At 36.2% G+C, this 20,613-nt stretch overlaps 1 protein-coding gene across 1 annotated transcript in view; it reads right to left on the bottom strand.

Moving 5' to 3' along the window:
- Positions 1-1,201: 1,201 nt before the first annotated feature.
- Positions 1,202-20,613, bottom strand: part of TBC1D5 (TBC1 domain family, member 5) — a gene marked incomplete at its 5' end in the record, with an annotated part of 24,775 nt that continues 5,363 nt past the window's right edge. The window contains 5 exons of the mRNA XM_010086323.1: positions 1,202-1,378; positions 6,700-6,769; positions 6,858-6,908; positions 8,381-8,469; positions 14,620-14,722. Of these exons, the coding sequence (XP_010084625.1) occupies positions 1,202-1,378; positions 6,700-6,769; positions 6,858-6,908; positions 8,381-8,469; positions 14,620-14,722 (490 nt within the window). The remainder of the gene's footprint in view (positions 1,379-6,699; positions 6,770-6,857; positions 6,909-8,380; positions 8,470-14,619; positions 14,723-20,613) is intronic.

Below are 20,613 nucleotides of genomic sequence, written 5' to 3'. Positions count from 1 at the left end.
ACTATTATTTAAATAATTCTTGTAGAATTATATTTATCTTCCTAATATATGCTAGTTGTAAGTCTGGGACTACTACTTAGTCTTAGTTCAACACTTCTCTTGAGGTTATACTATGTCGCAGCATTTTTCCATTTTACTATAACATCAAATTAGACTTCAATGTTAAGTATTGCAGTTATGGCATGACATTTACACAGTCACCTTTTCCCTCACTTTCCACATTTTCTGTTGAGTTGTTAAATGTAATTGACAACAGCATTTGAAAATTCACACCTACAAATTAAACTTTTCTTTTTATTTAAGGCAAAGCCTTATCACTGAAAAAAAAAATAAAAATAAAAGTGCTATTTTTCTGTCACTGCAACTGCACATAGAGCTTGCCAGCTCTAGAAGGAATGATCAAAATGAATCAAATGTCTAAAATTCGATATGTTTAAGGCACAATTCTTCCTTGAAACCACAGTAATTCATAGTTACTCATGGTTCATCCAAGTTGCACACTCTATACTGACCCAGACTGACTCTGACGGCCAGAACTGGTTTGGACGCAATGCTCTGCAAACACGCGGACAAGGCTACATTCAAAGTTGCACCTCGCCCAACGAGCCCCCCTGGAATGGAGGCACACAATATAAAACCAGCTGAATGGATATGAGCCAGTTTAATGGGAAAAAGACTACCTGGGCTGACTCCACAGAGTGGCGCTTTTTTATCTCCATGCCTTCACTTTTAACAGGCCTCACCACACCTGTATTACCAGTATCCAAACCCCCATTATTGCAACAGGAGAAAGTTCATTGATACTGAACTGGTGATAAAATTAAGTAAATAAACCATGCAATGCTAATAATTCTCTCCTTCCCCCATTCTTTGTGTCTTATTATCCCATTTCTTCTTATAGGAAAACCACAGGAAGAATATGTACTTGATTCAGTACGTACTTCATCACTGCACTGGGAGTCTTACGTCAAGTTCTCTGATGTGCAGTTGAATGGACTTTATCTGCACTGGGACTGCCACTGTCAGAAACAGAACAGTGGGGTGTCATTTACTGTAATGCTGACAACTGAACAAGTTCTAAGAGATAAGAAGTACTTCTTTCCAGCCCCATTCCTCTGATCCTAAATCTAAGGAAAAAAAATGTCCTAATATAATGAAATAAGAGTAGATGGAATTAAATCAAAAAATGTTTTGCGAACACTTACAGTCCATAAATCTGTGGAGCAATTTCCAGTCGGTTCAGATGCATGTACAGCTCAATATCATGTTTCTTCAGCAGATGATCCTGAATTTGGTTTACCTTCGCTACAATAGCAATAGATGGGCCTAAGTCCTGTGGCCTTGCAAATGGCATAGGTGTAATCATCACATCCTTCTCCTGCAGGCACAGAAAACAGAGGGGGAAAAAAAAAAAACCAAATCAACCCACGAAGCCTTACTGTGTAAAGGGATTGTCTACAAGAGATTTGTTGTGATCATAGGCTTCCAAATAAACACAAAAATATTAATAACTTGTTTCTTTTCCAGCAAAAGAGGAATCTCAAATATCCACTTCTGTGGAAGGTATTGTGGGATTCCCCTTCCCAGGAGTGACAAGGTTCATCTCCTCATTCTTCATGTCAATTTTTATGTGCGTGCTTTACTTTTCATGCTCTGTCAAAGTGTTGACAGCTTTATTTTACCTTCAATATCAGCAGTCCGAGTCAGTCCAGAGCAAAGCAGATGAATGGTAACCCAGCTGAGAATATATGCCCACAGAGGACAATAAATTGTATACCAAACAGGAAATAACTTATTTTTTAATAACCCTTTCTAAACAGGCTTCTGTCGCTCAGAAAATCTGGTGGCTGTACCTCAAAATCTATACAACTTTGATGAAGCATCAGAAAACTTCTTTTTATTTTAAAAGAAATAGAGCAGTGAGATGAACCTGGAGGTTAGGAGGTGGACCTAAAGGTTGTTCAAACTATGTAATGATCTAGAACATGACTCACATCAAGTGAAAAAAAAGAGGAAGAAAACTACTGGAGTATTAGCATCCTTAAACCTGACACACCTTTAAATTTGCTCTTCTTGCAAAAGAGTGAAGTATTATTGACAGAGACAGAATGCTAGAAAGAAATGCAGCAAGTGATGAATGATGAACCCCACTGAATAGGAAACGTAAAAAGGAGGATGAGAAATAAAAAAGTAAAATCTATAAAATGAAAGATTGGGGAAAGAGAAATGGAGAATTAAGCTGTCAGGAACAATGTTAAAGTTATAAAAGAGGGAAAACTGAAACAGTAAGAAGAAAAGATTTTGCAATGACTTTGTTGGAATCTGTCATCATGGCTCTTTGACCTGAAAGCTTCACTTTAAAAAATAGTTATTGTTTTTCTACCCTTTTGCTTGGTATATTGACAGAGAAGCATTATCAAGGTCAAAGGGTTGATAATTTCAGAAGACGTCATTACAGCTTGAACTGTTGAAAGACTAATTCACTTGGTTTAATACAGTGAAAATCACATTATTATTAACATTCAACAATGAAGAAAGGCTTTTTTTGTTGTATGAACTATCCCCAAGGTTGTTTCCTATGGTTATAGTCCTTCTTCCACCCCATTCTCTCTGTATCAGCATTTTAAGAGGAAGAAACAGAAGTACCCATATTTCACAATCCTTTACAACATGGTTTAACATGCAAGTGGGCAGTGAACATTTAATAATTTCTCCCAAAAAACCTGTTTTTCATGTTGATTTCCTTTGCTTGAGATATTTTTTCCCATTTTACCCTATTTTCATACTGCAAAAAATAAGGTATGATGCCTAGCAGTGATTTCAGGTAAAATGCTTATATTTAAAGATCTGATTGATTATAAATTGTATCTTAAAATCTGCTTAACTGTTGCTTGGATATGGCAATTATAGCAAAGGCACTGATCTGTCTATTACAGTGCAGTGGTTTTGCCATGCTGTTGTAATACCAAGACATATTCATTTAAGATGCTCTAGCAAATCCCTTGATAAAAGCTCCCTCAGTTGGTCAAATAAAGCTCACTGAAATGGCATCCTTTTACTCAAAACTTTACCAAACATCTTAGCATCTGATAGGAGCTAACAAAAATTGTTGCTACTTACTTAAATACTGCAGTTCTTCACAGCTGCAGGTACATTGAGAAAGGATGTTTCTCCTACCTTCTTTTTAAGTAATTCTATTAACTTCTCTATTATCAAATTGGGCAGCCTTCTTTTTACCCTAATTTTTCTTTCTTCATTGTATGGCTATTTCCTATTGCTGTTTCAGACCCATTTAATTATTTTCTTGGTCACATGCTAGAATGCAAAATACTGAAAAAGGGTCTCCACTAATCTTCCAATCTATACAGAATAATAAAGTATAATATGATAACATTGCCTTAATGTTAAATGCCAGTCTATAGTAATTTTTTGCATAAACATACCAGTTTATCTTTGAAACTAATCATAAAAGTCTGTAACTGTATGTATTCATACACTGTGCACGTTCCAGGAGTTGGCACATTTTTGGGCTATGAACTTTATTCTGGTTTATTCAAGTTGAGTTTAACTTCAGCTTGACCGCTGCATATACTCATAACTCTGATGACTCAAAAGATCTGCATTTTTAAGCTTTTCTTGATTCCTGTACATAGATTCTTGTACAGAAATTTCAACATTAGAATCTTTCTACTTAGTTGTACTTGCAATATGAGAAGACCAGCTAGTTACCCAGATTAGCCTTTATGTCATTAGTTGTCTGTTACAAAATTAGAAGACAGACTCTTAAACACTGGCTTGAGTGTCAAAAGATTCTGAATATCAAAACTAACGCATGCTTGCTCTTACAGAGGAATGACAAAAACTGAGTTATTTGTCAGTTGCAGCATTTGTGCACCTTGGCATAATGCAGCACTGACACATTGCTGACTGACAGACTGACTGACTATCAGCATGGCTAAGTGCATCAAATAATACATGCTGGCTTGCCGTTTTTAAAAGCATGAGGTAAGTAAATTGTATCCATCAAAATGCAGTTCACCAGGATCCCAGAAATTAACCCCAAGAACAGAAATCTTCAAAGCACGACAGAATCTGTGGGGACAGCAGTTGCAATCAATAATCAATGCCTTGACTGTTCATGCCTCCTGATTTGGTGCACTCCACCAAGCTCACTGGATGACTAGAGCACATATGACGTCTCCTCTCATGCAACTTCATTGAGAAAAGGACAATACATTTAGTCAGTTGAAATGGCTCCAAAAAATCGCATCAGCTGGCATGAAAGAAACAGCCCAAACAGAAAGATGCTCAAATAAACTAATACAACCAAACCGCCAAAATGTTTAACAAGAATCACTCGCAGCACCTGTGCCTAAAGCACAGAAGGCAAGTGGACAACAGGATACAGTGCCCTGGCCCATACTCACTATATATTGTTACCTCATGAGACAAAACATCTGTTTTCTTTTTGTGAGCTTCAAAGTCTTGGAAAAGATTTGAGTGCATAGGTTTAGTAATCTATTGCTAACACGAAATGTAAATGATCAATCCCAAAGGGATGCGGTTCCCAATTAAAAGACAAAAAGAGGGACAGCTCTTAGATTTGCTATATGGTTTACAGGAGAGCACCAGGTTCATCTCTCAGAACAGTTTAAATATCAATATCAGTGAAATGCACCTGAAAAATTCAGATGAAGTATTAGGAACAGAGTCACCAAAACCTGCCACGAAACATTACGTACCACAAGACAAACTGGAATGGCTGGCAGTCAATACTAACACAATTTATATATTCATGCATTTAGCAAACAAATGCTGCAGCAGTAAAGAAAGGCCAGGACATAGTACAAGTATAAACCGTGGACAGATTTCTCTCATTAACCACTATGGAATGGAGTAGCTGGTGAAGCTCCTCTAATGGCAATTGGGAGTAATGGAACCAACTGTTAGAGGCTATAAAATGTAACATGTCTCTCAGAGCACATGCTTTCATTGCTTCCTTTGTGAAGATTCAGACTTTATTATGTAGCTAACCCTCAAAGTCATGATTGTAAAAGGCATATGTACAAGAAAGGATTATTAAAGATTATACATGTTTGCAAAGAACAAGAACAAACAACTAGATATTAATCCATGCGCTTTGCATTGTTAATTTTTTATGCCACGAAAGGGCTGGAAAGGGCAGTGTAAACTTTCACCTTCTACCCGAGCACTGCAATCTGTAAGCAGACCTAGTTATTTCTCAGAACAGAAATTCAACCTCAGACTTTACCACCTCTGTCACAGAAATTAGAACAAATACGTTTGAATACACTGAATTCTGAAAAGCTACACTCAGAGAAACATATCTCACAGCTTTGTTGCTGGAATAAAAGTGACTATGTAATAAGTTAATTAAATTTGTATCTCATGCTTTATTCTTATACTGAGAACTATGTAAAAACCCAAAGCCAAATAGTAATTTATTACTGTTGATAGCTTAGGCCAAGATGCCAGTGCTCCATGTCTAATAAAATATATACAAAGATACACTCAAATATTTAAAGAGAATAGAAGCTTTTATGGGAGTCTTGGGTGAACATCTTTTTCTTCAACAGGCAAGCCAAACCATCTCTCAGACTAGTACCTCCTAATTACAGCTTGCAAATACAGGTTTTGGTGCACACATATGGGCATCCAAAACCAATCAAATTAACCAAATTCCTATTTTTTTTTAATTCTAGAAGCTCACCCCATGGTCTAGGTGAAAAATGCTGAAGTGAACCAAGTTGGAACTGAGTTTGAAGGGCAATTCTTTTAGGATATAATACACTGAAAGTTTTGGCAATATCTGTAATATGGCTATGTTTTGCTAGAGCCTTCTACAGACACTCCATCAAATAATTTTTCAGAATTTTAAAAAAGAGAGAATGTTTTTTAAAGAGACAGGCAAAAAGTAATCAAAGAATATCTTGAGCAATTGACTGAGGGCACTGTCCCCATGCCATGCATGAAAAATGGTTACAGGCAAGGACTAGATGGTCCCTAGAAGGTCCCTGCAAAGAAGAGTTCTCTATAACTAAACTCAGGACACAGGAAAAGCTTTTCTATGAAAAGAAGCAACATACTAAATACAGCGCTGTCTGCATGGCTGCACAGGAGAGCTGAGGGCATAGAAATTCCCTGTGTTTGAATACCCTGAGGTCAAGAATGAAAAAAAAAAGCAAGGAAATGGAGTGATTAAGTCAAGGAAAGATGGACCCTGACCTTTGATGGACAGTCTACGAGTAAAGTTTTGGTTTCATGGTAAATTGTTTATATTGGAAACTGTTAAAAACAATTCAAGCCTCAATAGGTCAAACACTGCCTATATGCATTTATTTAACATAACATTTGCACAGGTTTTCAGCACATAGATGTGCATATGACAGCCATTCTTTCGAATGCTACACAAGAACAACACTCATACACAGGAGAATCTGTGTTTGCACATTTGGCTGTGAAAGTGAACTTTCAACAGATAGGAACTCTCACCTCAAAGACTTTCCACACATGCTTATGAACAAATTCTGAAGAACCTCTAAAAAATGTAAACTCAGTTGAGCCTGCTTTAACCAAGTTGTTCAAGAGAAAATGCCTTATTAGCTTCAAATTACTTCAATCATATTAAAAATGCATTTGCTTAAATATACAATAAATACATTTTAGAGCAATATTTACCTTCTGACTGTCATGTTCAAAAGTTGAAAACCAATGTTCTGCAGTTTTCATAAGACATGTGAACATTGCACTGAAGGAGAAAAATCCAGAAACTTGGAGTTAAATAATGTATTACAAATAAGAGCAAATTAAATGTAAAGGAAGTTGTTAAAACTTACTAGGCATCATGTTCCAGATATTCAGGATTCAAAAGAACTTTCATTTCCTCACTGAAAAAGGCAACAGTGAACAATCCAAATGTGAATGTTTATTTTTGGTCAGCGTTCTGCATGTACTATTATGTATTTATAAGCCAACTTTCATATAAAGTGCAAATGAGAAAACTATCCTTTTTAATTAAAAAGAGCAACTCCATTGAACAAATGAAGTCTTTCCTTTTTATAAAGATCAAAACCAAATTAGCTGCCTTGTCTGCACTACAATGAAGTAACCATCTAATTATTCCAAATAACAAATTACTGAATGTCACAATGTATTATTTGAATATGCTTGATCTAGAATAATTGATTGCTGCACAATCTATCACTGTTTGTCCCAAACAAAAAAAAGTATGGTTACTGGTCAAATATGCAGTATCAAAACATTAATTTATTTTGTTTTAATAGCCTGTATTTTTATTGTACTTTAACAGCAATTAATCAGTGACAGCACCTCTTTTCCATCTACTTTGCTGCTTAGCTCTACTTTTTCAGTGGGGATGGAACAGAATGCTGTGCATAACACATGGTTATTTTAAGTTACTTAGCACTGAAGAGCATCTTCTAGGTAATTTCAGGATATCTAAGAAGGACAGATATTGCATAAAAACACACACTTGTAAATAATCTCCGTCTTTATGCTTAACTGGCTTTGCACAATCACGTTGGGGGGTGCTAACAGAGGTTATGTTATATAGCACACACTATTAAATTGGCTTTTATTCACTGCTGGGCTCCAAAAGAGAGTGCAAAAAGACAAATGAAAATAAATGACCAAACTATCACAAGTGATACAAGAAGTCAACTAGGTTTTTTTGTTTGTTTGTTTTTAAAAGCTTCTAGGGCGAGAAAAAAAGCATCTGAATTTGGTTGACAGCCAGTGATGTGTGATGTAATATTTTATATACACGTGTATGATTACATGCACACACAAATGGAGAATCAATAGCTAAACTTAATGTTACAACCAAGTCAAAGGATAGTCAGATAACACTGCAGGTGATGAAAGAAATATCAGTCACAACAATATGTCTACACTGATTTTTTTCTCTTTTAAGATATGAGGAAATAGAGTTGGCAATACGTTCATTCAGTGACTGCGGTTCTCTAAACTGCCTCCTCTCTGCAATGACAAAACGTAGTGGGTTAGCCCCAAAACCACTTCTGGCAATAAGAATGAGGCGAAATGGTAGGCAGGTATGCAAGCTTTTTGATTGAGGTGTTTTTTTCTTTTTTTGCCAGCTAATATCTGTGAAGGGGCCAGCGTCTACACTTTTAATCCCTCTTTCAGAAGCTGCAGTAGGGAAGATGAAATAAGGACATTCCCACCAAAACACAAAAATGCAACAATTTCTGATATCAATTTATCAATTATAAACAAAGAATTAGGGAACACATATTTACAAGTTCTAGTGTAGATGATTTATTTATTTTTTAAGAAAGCAGGTTTTTTTAATACTATATAAATAAAACACAGTGCTTGCCTTGGTTGTGCAGCTTCACTTGCATGTGAAAAAGCTTGGTGGTCACAATGCAGGATAAAGACAATGGGAGCTAAAAGTTCATGCATACCCTAAACATAAAAAGAAGCAAAAATACAGTAAGATTTTCCAGTCATATAATAGCTCCTAATGCATAGCAACCAGCAATATTAGGTACAGTCTAGCTAAAAGCATGAACATTTACATTCTTAACATAATGGTTTCATAATCAATGGCTTTTATCTTAAAATCTGATTAAATCCATATGTTTATTCTTCTACAATATACAGAAGCAAGTAATTCTCCCTTTTTCTAATACAACAGACAACAAATTTGCAATGGCAGGCACTCTGTACCTGGCAGTTTAGTCCAAGATCTATGTTCACAAATATGAATTTTATTAATGATAATTACATTCATGATCCACAACACAAAGATCTGCAATAGGGAAAAATTACAAAATTTAAAATTATTTTTTCTTTGATAATGTCCCAAAACCATAGATAAAAGCATAACAGTAGCCTTCAGAGGAGAAAAGGGCAGCTATTTCTGAAATAAGAAAATGAAACTTCTATTCCTATGGACATGAAAAGTAAAATGAGTTTTTTTCTTTTTTTTTTTAAAGTTGTTATGTTATTATTAAAAATAAACTCATTACAACACAGTGCATAGGAGACCAGGTAGTGTTCTATTGCAATTACTTACATATGCAATCTATATTAAGACTGAGAAAAAATACAGAAACATACAGAAAGGAGAACAGAAAAAATTGGTGGACAGACAATGACTTGGACAAGCATCAGAAGCATGGTTAGGCACCCAGGCCAGCTATCAGTGCTTTTTCCTAGAGCTCACCAGGAACTAAAAAGGAGTCTTGGTTTGCCTTGATTCACCTGGGGCTTGTCAAATTGTTATCAGGAGCAGAAGCAATTGCTTCAGGAAACAAACAATCCAGTTGGCAAGCAGCAATGCACTGGCACGTAAAACTACAGCCTGCAGAATGAAACCTCATCTTCAGCAGATATTCAGCCCCTTCCCTCAGATTAGATCAAGGAAAAGGAGGATTTAGGGCACCGTAACTGAGGAATTCGGTTATGCCAGGGACTTGGGCTCCCAGTGTTGGAACTGTGCAAGCTACAGGTTGTGGTGGGAGTCAGCCATTCAAAAGCAGTAAGGGGAGCCCTTCGGTGATGGAAGGGATGTCGGACGAAGGGTTAGATCTGCCTGGCTGCCTCTGGACATGGGGATCACTCCAAGGGCAGGCAACTCCTGACTTCATCCTGAGAACACCAACTACAGCCAGGGCTAGGTGCCAGGTGCCCAGGCTAGTCCTGCTGGGTCTCACTGTCCTGGTTTCAGCTGAGGCAGAGTTAACTTTCTTCACAGTAGCTAGTAAGAGGCTATGTTTTGGATTTGTGCTGAGGAGAAGGCTGGTAACAGGGTCTCACTCTGGGTGGAGTTCTTGTTTGGCTGTAGGAGGAAGAGTGTGCTGCCAGCAGTGCTCCAGTTCAAAGGTGCAACTGCTTCACCAAGTGGAGTCTCAGTGCCAACTCCAGGTGCCTGCTCTGGGCAGACAGGGGTGCCAGGAAGACCGTTTTGTCTATCCTGTTGGCAGAAAGAATGTTGGGGCTGGCCCATCAAGCTCACAGGCATTTCAGGCTGCTGCTTGGAGTCAGATGATGGGTTGCCAGACAGGAGCTGTTCTACTTATATGCTTGCAATTCCAAGCTAGGAAGCCTCTCCACTTGCTTTTCCAGCCCTTTCAGTGATGGACAGATGTGAGCCATGAAAGACTTACATGCTTGTGCAGCTACCCTGCTGCTTTTCTGGTGTATCACTTCATATTCCACATACCATTTGAGGAGTATTCAGTATCAGTGAGTTAGCTTATCAGCTTCACACATATCAAACAGCTCCATTAACTACTATAACTTTTATTGGAAATAATGGGTATTTTCCTCACATGGTCCAAACTGAGCAGAGAGGTAAATGTGGAAGCCCTCTTTAGATCATTATCTACCTTGAGTGTGCCTGGATGCATGTTAGTGAATCTCATCTACTTGTAAGAGAAAATCCCAATACCTAGCAGTGTTGAAGGAAAAAAAGAGGTTTGGAAATTTCTCTATGTCCTATCAACCAAAATACTAGGAAATTTAATGCTAATTTCTTCAGGACTGAGATGACTGTTATAGCCTCAATTGTAGGGTTGCAGCAATAGCAGTCAGTTGACTGGGCAAAGCTAAAGACAGCAAAACTACTGAATTTTTTTCTTTCGCTTCCTATTTCTGAACCTTTAGGGACTACTTTGAAAGATGAGGGCTAAATAGAAACTCAATTAGGAAAAAAGCATTAAACCCAATGTAGCCACTTGATTTCAGGAGCTGATGTAAAATTCCCAAACAGAACAGTATGTGTTAGATTACAAATTTAAATTTCAAAAAGTCTTATGGTCATACCAAGAGGGAAAGGAATAGGAAAGAGAGGGAGATAGGTCCAGGATGAGACAATAAAATAAGTGGCAAAAATATTCAAATAAACTGTAGATAAGCTGGGTTGTACTTTCATGCATACTCACAGCCTTCAGTTAATTAACAGCTCCATGTCTAATCTTTTATTCGCCCTGATATACTAACATGAAATAAGAGAAATGGAAATGCCAAAAAACTCGACTATCTAATAAAACTACGACCTAAGCTGTAAACATATAAGCTGAAGAAAAAGAAAGAGGACATAAAATAAGAATTAGTTATAAAAGATAAAAGCACATCATGCATTCTTCCAACATAATAATATATCAAATTCATAAAAAGGTAGAATCAAAATGTGGTTGCCCACATACAACAAAAACAAAACAGATGATGAAGTATCAGGATTTCAAAAAGATACCTCTGATCTTTCAGTTACAAGAGTACTTCAAATGTTTAGAGATTTTTAGCTTGGCAAGAAAAGCCACCAGTGTAATATACATACACATATTTTTTCAATGCTGCAGTTTACTGAAACTCTTTAGTGTTAATAAATAAGTTGACAGAGCTCAGATAATTTTATGACACTTCCCAGCTACAACAAAATATTGATTTCATAATACAGTCTATGGTTGAGAAAGAAAACCAGAAACAGCATTTCTACAATGAAAAGTGAATCGATGCATTTCAAAATTGTATTGACTTCTCTAAGGGCAATCAAATCATGAGCAAACAATAGTTAGCCTAGTGATTTAGCTTAATTGTCACAGTGTAACAAGGACCAGAATTTTGGCACTAGTCTTCCAGAAGAATGCTAAAAGTAATTTTTACATGTTCTTAAGTACCATATACCATTCTCTTTAGATTTTATATTTACAGCTGCTATTTAAAAATTCAACAACCCCATTGAGGATTCTGTCTTTAAAATCTGTCATGCAGCTTTACAACATTCTACTCCATTTGACTAGGGACAGAAATATCTTTTTGCTCATCAAATAAAATGTTACTTCATGCTGGTCAAAAAAAACACAAACCCTACTACAAAGACAACTTTCATGCATATATGCATATTAAACAATCATTATTGATTGCTTCTGGTAAGACTATATGCTGATGCTATGTAATAGTTTAAATAAAATGTTGTAAACTTCAGACACACTTTATTTATATTTATAAGGAAGTAAATTGTCACAGAATTAGAAATTTTTCCAAATATTTTGAAAGAGAAACATCAGGTCCTGTACAAATGTTGACAGACAGAAGTATAAGTTTCCATTTACTGGCTAACTGTTATAGTTGTTATAGGAAATACAGCTCTTGTATGTGGTCATACAAATGAGACAGTAATTCTTAAAGAGAGCAACAGGACCAGTCCCATGACGGACACTGAATATGAAGATAAACTTCTTAATTTGGGCTTTCTATTCAGGTCACTGTGGAGAGAGCAGCTTGGAGGTGATCTGTTATTGATGAATTAATGGTAACGTTCATTATTTTCAAGAAAATAAACCAATAAAAATAGGAGGACAGGAAGATTGACTGCAACACAGGTATTTGCTAAAAGAGAAAAAATATATCCTGTCACCACCACGAACTCTATTTCCTATTAGCTAATTCAGAGAAGGGTACAAGGAAATGTCATCTAAAAAGAGAGGAACATGAGGACAAAAAAGTAGGATTGTTACTAATAAGCTTACAGGAACATTAATTTAAAAATAAACAAACAAACCAACCCACCCTTCTAAAATGAGGCAAGAAAAAAGAAAAGCTCCTAATGGAAGTGACACGTGTCCACAAGAAGAGAGGAAAACCACAATCATTTGCTATTTTGTGGACTTGGCACACCACCAAGAGTCTTGGGTGAAATACTGAACACACTTCAGAGAGATTAAATTAACATTGTTTCATAATCCAAATTCATTTCATTTTCTGCGTTTTGCCTCTCCCCTTAGTCCTGTGGCAACCCCTTCCTGGAGTTACTACACTACTGATGCAACACCAGTTGAAAACAGAGGTAAATAAGTTTTCTTTAGTCAACAGCCTGTAGGCTCACAAAATTGAACCTGTTCTTTTATCTGCCTATGTTCATTTAGCCCACCAAGCAGTCTTTATTAAAGCTGAGGCATCAGGCAGTCAAAGTTCATTAATACCATTTATATAATCTCTGCAGATTCAATTAACTCAGCAAGACATTCTACTACATGATAACAGTCTCATTAATTCAATAAAATCCCATAACTATTAACAATATGGTCTATGTTAAACGGGGTGTCACCTAGTAGAAAATAATAGCTTTAACAGCTTGTGATGAAACTCAGGGCTTTTCTTTTTTTTAAAATTTGATCTGGCTAAATATTCCATCCTTATGTAGATAGGTATTATTTCTTGGTAAGGAATCAAGAGGATTTTAAATATGAGCAGAGGGTAATTAAGTCCTTTTAAGTCATATCAAAGACTAAAATAATACTTCTTTTTCAATAAATGATAGACTAAATTAGCTGGAATGTGTTTTTCCATTTTCCCATCATCAGTACTCTGGCCTATATCGACTAGAAAGGGGAGGCTCAATATTGCTAAAGTGTTTTCTCTAGCAGTGCCCTTCAAAATACAGCTCACAAATCTCATTTTTTCTTGTTCTCATGCAAGACTATTTCTTGCTCAGTCTGTCAAACATGAGAAATAACCAGGTGACAGAGATTTCCTATGTTTGATAACTATATATTTGATTTTGGTATAATCTGTAAGACAGTTCTTCAGCAGTAACCATTCCTTCAACTCATGTGTTATTTTTTTCATGAAACACCACTGATTTCCTATCTTGAGGACAGGGTGGTCACAGACCATGCCTGAAAGCACATAGTGTCTTATAAAAATCTTCACATTTACTGAACCTTTGTATTTTTGTCATGAAAAATTTTCTACCTAAAGCTTGCTGATCTATAGTTTGTCCACGTACACGGTATTCCTCAGTTTGTCAATCCCTACTTGCCCTACAGTTAATAGCTCGAAGAAACAAACACAAACATACTTATGTCGATATCTCTGCATATTCGTCTTGCTATACTAATTTACTATCAAGCTTATACTCACTTCAAAACCTTCAGAACAAATGTTAAATTAATTTAGCCTGCATCCCACATGGATGCATAGTTAGTGAAACTTTAAGGCTTTCTTCACCATTTTATCAAAAATGGTTTGAGCAGGCTGTCCTGGTAACACTGTAAAAGTGGTATTTGTAGCACCCTTAACCTCCAGCCAAGAGGCAGTTGTCAGCTGCTTTGTATTTGTATGCTGCAGGGTTAGATAAAGGATCTTGTTCACTGCCGTAGCACGGCTTTAGTGCTTTGAGGAAGAACTTAAGATAATACATAAAACTTAAAATAGCAACTTTGCCTACATTTCAGAAGTCCCTATTTATGCTTTTTGTTTATTCAGTACCATTTTTAATCCTGCCGCAAGCTTTCTTTCTTTACCTAAGGACAGAAAATTTTTCTTATTCGTTCTTTTTTTTTTTCTTTCTTACCAACACCGAAGAAAAATATGATGTTTACTAAGAAATTTGAAGTTATACAACTGAGCAACCTTAAAGAAAACAATTTGAGGGCCTGTCTTATGAGGAAAAAGCGTATGTTATTCAATGAGCTCTTTTTCTGACAAGCAGCTCTTTGATTACTTTAGCATTATGATACAACTTTGGGTACAACAGAACTACATTATTGTCAAACCGTATAGAAAATGTTGCATCAATGAACGCCACCTGTACAGTATTTGCATTACCTGTTTATAAAGCAACTGCTCATTTTCTCTGGCGTAGCAGAACAGAACATCTGTAAGAATTTTCCTCACATTCTCTTGTTGGAAATACTGCATTTCAGGAAAGCTGAAAATTAAGACATACAGCGAAAGTAAACAATATAGCTCACAGAATCTCAGTCACTGGTCTTTTACAAACAGTTTCAGGTAAGACAGCACCTCCCTTGTCTGCTTTCCCACCGCTCTGTGAATTGTGGGGGCTGCTAGAGTAAGAATACTTCTAAAGTCTTGTTATTTTTGTTTTGCGACTAAAATTCTGAACAATGTTCTTTAATATACATCAGTCCATTTTACAGATATGATGATATCAACAGTTATATTTAATGAAGTAATCCCTTTTAATATTATGAAAACTAAAGATCTGCAAGAATGAAATACAATGGCAGACTGTTTTAATCGTCAACTTCTTACAAACAGCCAATCCTCTGAAAATGAATGACTTGGAGAATCTAATCCAAATAAAACAATGTACTAGATGAGTATGTTCCCAACTGCCTAAAAAATCAAGTTCCTTTGCTCCTTCATGTCATGAAAACAAGCCGAGCTGAAGCAGAATGAAAGGAGACAGAAAGAGAAGCAACGGCTGAAACAAAGATCTACCCTATCCCTCCTGCACACAGACTCTTACCGCTAAACCTAGCAGCCCAGAAGATCATTCTGGTCCCAGGTGCACAGCATGCCAATAGTAACTTAACTCCAAGACCGTGCTCCACTGATTGTCAGTCCTGCACCAATGAATCCAAAACTTGCTAGGAATGCTTAGAAAAGGAGTGAGACAAAAAAAACCAAGCAGACTCTTCTCCCATCAAAAACCCAAGTCTGTTCAAACTAAAACCATTGCAAACAATTAATCTGTTGATTAATTTGATTCAGGTACTGGAAAAATAAGCACTGAAGATCAAATCTCCACAGACAAAAACCAGACTTTATATTACATGCTCCCATTTTTTAAAAATCTGTGTTAGGTTGGCAGCTGTACCTGGATCATTATTCTGCCCTGCAATTTCATGAATAGGGCTTAACCCTGCTCTTCATTTTTCTCAAGATAAAAGTTGGGCAAAGGAAGAGTACAAGAGCTACAATATGTTAAGGAAGTCTGTAAAATTTCCAGTTCTAAACTGGAATAAAATGGAAGAAAGAAGAATATGTCAGAAGAAGCATATACACAAAGGTTCAACATTTCAAGAACATCTGAAAAATGATTAGCATTTTAATGACAGGATCAATAAAATATCTCATAACTGATAGGAGAACCAGTATCCTAAGCTCCTATATGCTGTGGATGCCCCATTCCTGGAGGCATTCAAGGCCAGGCTGGATGGGGCCCTGGGCAGCCTGCTCTAGTGGTTGGCAATCCTGCCCACAGCAGGGGGGTTGAAACTGGATGATCGTTAAGGTCCCTTTCAACCCAGGCCATTCTATGATTCTATGATCCTATGATATGGCATCTTTTGTGATGCAACAAAATTAGGCATTTCACCATCTTTAGTAGCTGTCTCAAATAAACTTTAAAATTATGAAATCATTTGATACTCTGGCAGGGCAAATGTCCCCTAAGTGAAATAAAATGAAGTGGAACTAGTGTCAGAATAAGGGAAAAAAGCTTCAGTGAAAATCCCATTATCTGTGTATAATCCAGGAAAATGTAAATATTTACAACCTGTAATTATTCTGAAGCAACTCTCACCTGTGCATCCTGCCCCTTGACTGTTGGAAGTAGGAAATAAAGTGCTTATGCAGGATGCACTTTAATGAATAAGTGCATAAATATAGGTGTTTTCATGCTTGCTGAAGAAGCAACTAGGTGGCAAAAAATATTTCCTAAAGCAACCACCCCATCCACATCCAGCTATGCAGAGCAATAACAAATAAATAAAAGAAATCTGGATGGTATGATACTAAAAAGAAAGGAAAAGGACAAAGAAAAACAGCAGAATTCTTAAAAAAGACAACAAGGGTAGGCCTTGGGCTAGTTTGCTGAAGTAAGTGCTATAGTACTGTCAGTTTTCAAAATAAATCACATGGATTGCAGGCAAGTTTTCTACAAGTAAATTCTGTTTTCCTGCTTCCCAAGTCTGAGCTACAATGATATACTCTAGACTAGTTCTATTACGACTGTTGTAAAGCCTGTCATTGAGAAACAATACAGAGAATTATAATAAATTACTTCAGATAAGACTATTTGTGTTAATAAATACTGTGGTCATCTCACAGAGGTGATGACAGGTAAGCACAGAAACACAACAAATTAAGGCTAGCAAGGTGCTTTAAAATCCTTTGATGAAGGACCTGAATCAAGAGCCAAGGCAGAGAAGATATGGTGGCTTAAACGCAGCAATGCTGAAGTCCTGAGAAAGGCCTTGGGATGGGCGGTGTAACATTTTCCTGGCACCTGGTGGGGGTCATGGTAGACCAACATTTGGAACCTTGTATGCACTTGTACTAATCGTATTACTGTAAAGGAAGGACACAGCTGAGACCAAAAGTGCATTACAGCAGATGGCAATCGACATAATTTAGAGGTTTGAAGAGATTATTTCTGAAGGGCTGTTATTCAGGCCTGCCCTAGGAAGTTTAGGAAGAGAAGACTAACAAAGAAAACTCAAAAATACACAGAGATATCTGTGAGGATCTCGTAATACCAGAGATTGTGACAGAAAGGATAATAACGAACTCAGAAATAAGCTGACTGAAGTATTAATTATAGTAAATGTAAATACAAGAGGTCATGAGGGAATGATCAGTTCAGGATGGATTTTTACGGAGAATGTCATTTTATGATTAAAGCACTGTTTTAGAAATACAGTATGTCAAATGAGGCAAGGTAAGAACACTTTTAATGAATACTAGAATACTACATTTAATTACTTTTCAGAGAAAGATTGCATAAGGACATGGGAATTTGCCAGACTGTTTTACCACAGCTGATACGATTAAACAATGGTGCATTCAAATCCCTGCTTTCTGAAAGTGAAGACCAGTGTGAATTAGTTTTTGTTTTTTAAAACATACCTTTAGCCCATTAAGGGGCCCCAACACCAGTGGCAAGCAAACCTTGACACAGAAGAAACATAGACTAACAATCAAATAAAAGGATGCACAAATACTTTATAAAACAAATTTGGTGGCAGATAGAAACCCACAGCCATAGAGAGACAACCTTTCCTTTCATTAACAGATTCCATCTCCTGACAGTGCTCAAGCATGCTACTCAGCGGGAATGTGGAAAGTTACTAAATCAGAAAAAATTGAATATGGTCTTGCAACAGCAAAGGTTTGTTAAAGAACGCCTGACTGTTGCTCACTTTTTTCTTGAAAAGGAATAAACTGGTGTATAAACATAGCTCTCCCTTCCAGCAGTCCCTCCTCTTACATGGAAACTACATTTTGTCTCATGCGTTCATACTCAATACTTCCCATCTCTTCTACATGCTTAGGAAGGATGTAGCTGCCTAATGGCTTCTCCACTACCTTTTCTACGTTTTTTTTTTTTTTTTTTGTTGTTCTTTTTTGTTGTTGTTGCTATTTGGGAGATGGAGAATTTGAAACAGCAGCACCCACCACCACTCATCCTCACACTGCTTCCATTGTCCTAAATTGTGACTGTTATTCCTGAAGCAGAAACCAGGTAGACCAATATATAAAAATACTACTACAAAAGAAAATAAATCCACTTGATTAGTCTACTGGGAATGCTGCTTAAGTTCTTTGTTTTCTTAAAATACTGGAGAGAGAAAGAGGGTAATAAAATCTAGGCATTTACAATCCTGTATGTACAAGCTGATGCCAGCAAGTAGACTGGTATTTTTATTTGACTGGTAGCTAGATGCTCTTGCATCTGCCAATCTGCTGATTTCCATTTCTGCAGAGTATTTTTATAAATTCTTCTTTATCACTTACCTTCTTAATCATCACAAAATAAATCAGCATTGTTCCTTAGTAGATCTTTTGAATGACATTAACTAATGATTTCATTCTTAAGCCTGTTATGAGTTACTATGGTGCTTGTTCATACACACCTTTCTTTCTTAGTAGAATAATAGAATGCAGTATTATAGTCATAACTTGGTTGGTACTGCTATCTACATTTCAAGTAAGGCTTCTTCTTGCATTATAGCAAACCACCCTCACTGTCCTTCTTGCCCTCATGTTTAGAAATTTCTCACTTGAGACAGAAAGAGAGGGTGTTGGGTTCCAGCTCAAAAGCACGTTTCTAGACAGCTGAAGGAAAATCCATTCCAAACCACTCAACTACCATAAAAAAATAAGTAAGGTGATTACTTAGAAATGTTGATCAGTAACTTAACAAAATCTTTCCCCACTTCCCCTGTAAATATTTGAAGTTCTTATTATGCAACAGGCAAAAAAATTACAGTTAGACACTATGGGTTGGATTACTCTCAACTGACTTCAAGTGACATCATTTTAGTCAGGTACAGGGGAGCTAGAAGCCCTTCATAATAACTGAAAAAACCCTATACTTCTCTACAACGTGATTCATCAGACTTAAGCTAGACATTTACATTAAGAAGAGATTATTTATGTCCTGGAATTCTTCAGGTACATAGACTCTAAAGGATGATTAGCCCAGTTGTGAACATTTTTGTTTCACAAGGTGAGATGAGGATTCACAAAATGCCTGTGAACGCACGCACACACAAACAAACTTTATCACAGTTCCCCTTAGGTAAGAGAATTCTGAAATTTAAAACAATTTAAACCAAACCCAATTTTTAAAGCATATTTCTACACAGTTTTCCCATCTATTATGACTACAGTTCAGAGAATTCTAATAAGAACATTATAGACTAAATTTTTTACTGCTTTTATAGATGGACTCTGTGTGGTTTGACACTCTGTGTGCAGTTAGCATCACTCTCTACAGCATTATTTACGTGATGCTGTTGGGATGATGGAGTACTGAACTTAATGACAAAGAATGTAAAAATATTTGATAAATCAGAAACAGAAGCTAGAAGGTAATGATTATGGTAACTCAATATAATACTCAATTATTTTAACCTTTAATAAAAAGCATTGTAAGTTAATGACAAATCTTTAAATTGTAACTCCAGGAATTTATTTAAAGAATGGAAATTAAAAGGAAAACATCAAAGAAAGGGTATTTACATTCCAAAGCCAAGGAATGTAGAACTTATTGCTTCTTCCACTAGTGATAGTTTACAAACAGATATCTATGTATACATAAAGTGCACACTATGTTTTACGATTAGGAAAACAAGTATATATATAAATGCAGGTAGTTTATCACACAAATTCATGTTACTTTGAGAGATTTTGGTCTTTCATTATCACTTATTTATCACTTATTTTGATATCTACGACACATACCTTATGCTGCTATTGTTTCAAAAATACATTATTTTGTATAAATACATAAATGGAAATTTCTTTAGGCACTGTTACTGATATCAGTGAATATTACTCACTCTGCCATATACCAGAGTGAGAGCCTGGACTTTGTGTATAGATATATATTTTAAATAACAGTTTTACATCCAATATAACCTCCATATAACTTCTCATTCTCCAATTATAGTTTAGACATGTATATATTTTAATTTTAGAACATCCTGAACTGTTTCCTTTAACAAACAAAAAATACCATCTGTGAGAACGCACATGAAAGCATACTCAGATTTTAATTATACATCTCATGGCAAAATGCATTCAACAATGGGTCTAGGGATGGACATTTAAAATATTCCAAAACCAGAGAGCAATGATTTCTTCTGCATGACTTTCTTTCTGTAAATGAAAATATGTGAGCTTGGGATTCATAAAATCTATGACTATCACCACTTTTTTCAAGTTATAAGGAAAAATATTTGCAATACAGTAAAATTTCACATGGTAGCAAACCAGTAATTGAACTCAATGCTTCCACTCTGAAAACAAATGTTTTCAGGAACTGACTGTTCTAATTCAAACAAGTTA

The sequence above is a fragment of the Pterocles gutturalis genome, unplaced genomic scaffold, assembly GCF_000699245.1.
Source record: "Pterocles gutturalis isolate BGI_N339 unplaced genomic scaffold, ASM69924v1 scaffold51071, whole genome shotgun sequence".
Lineage (NCBI taxonomy): Eukaryota > Metazoa > Chordata > Aves > Pterocliformes > Pteroclidae > Pterocles > Pterocles gutturalis.
Note: the sequence above shows the minus strand (reverse complement) of the source record. Positions and strands in the feature narration are given on the sequence as shown.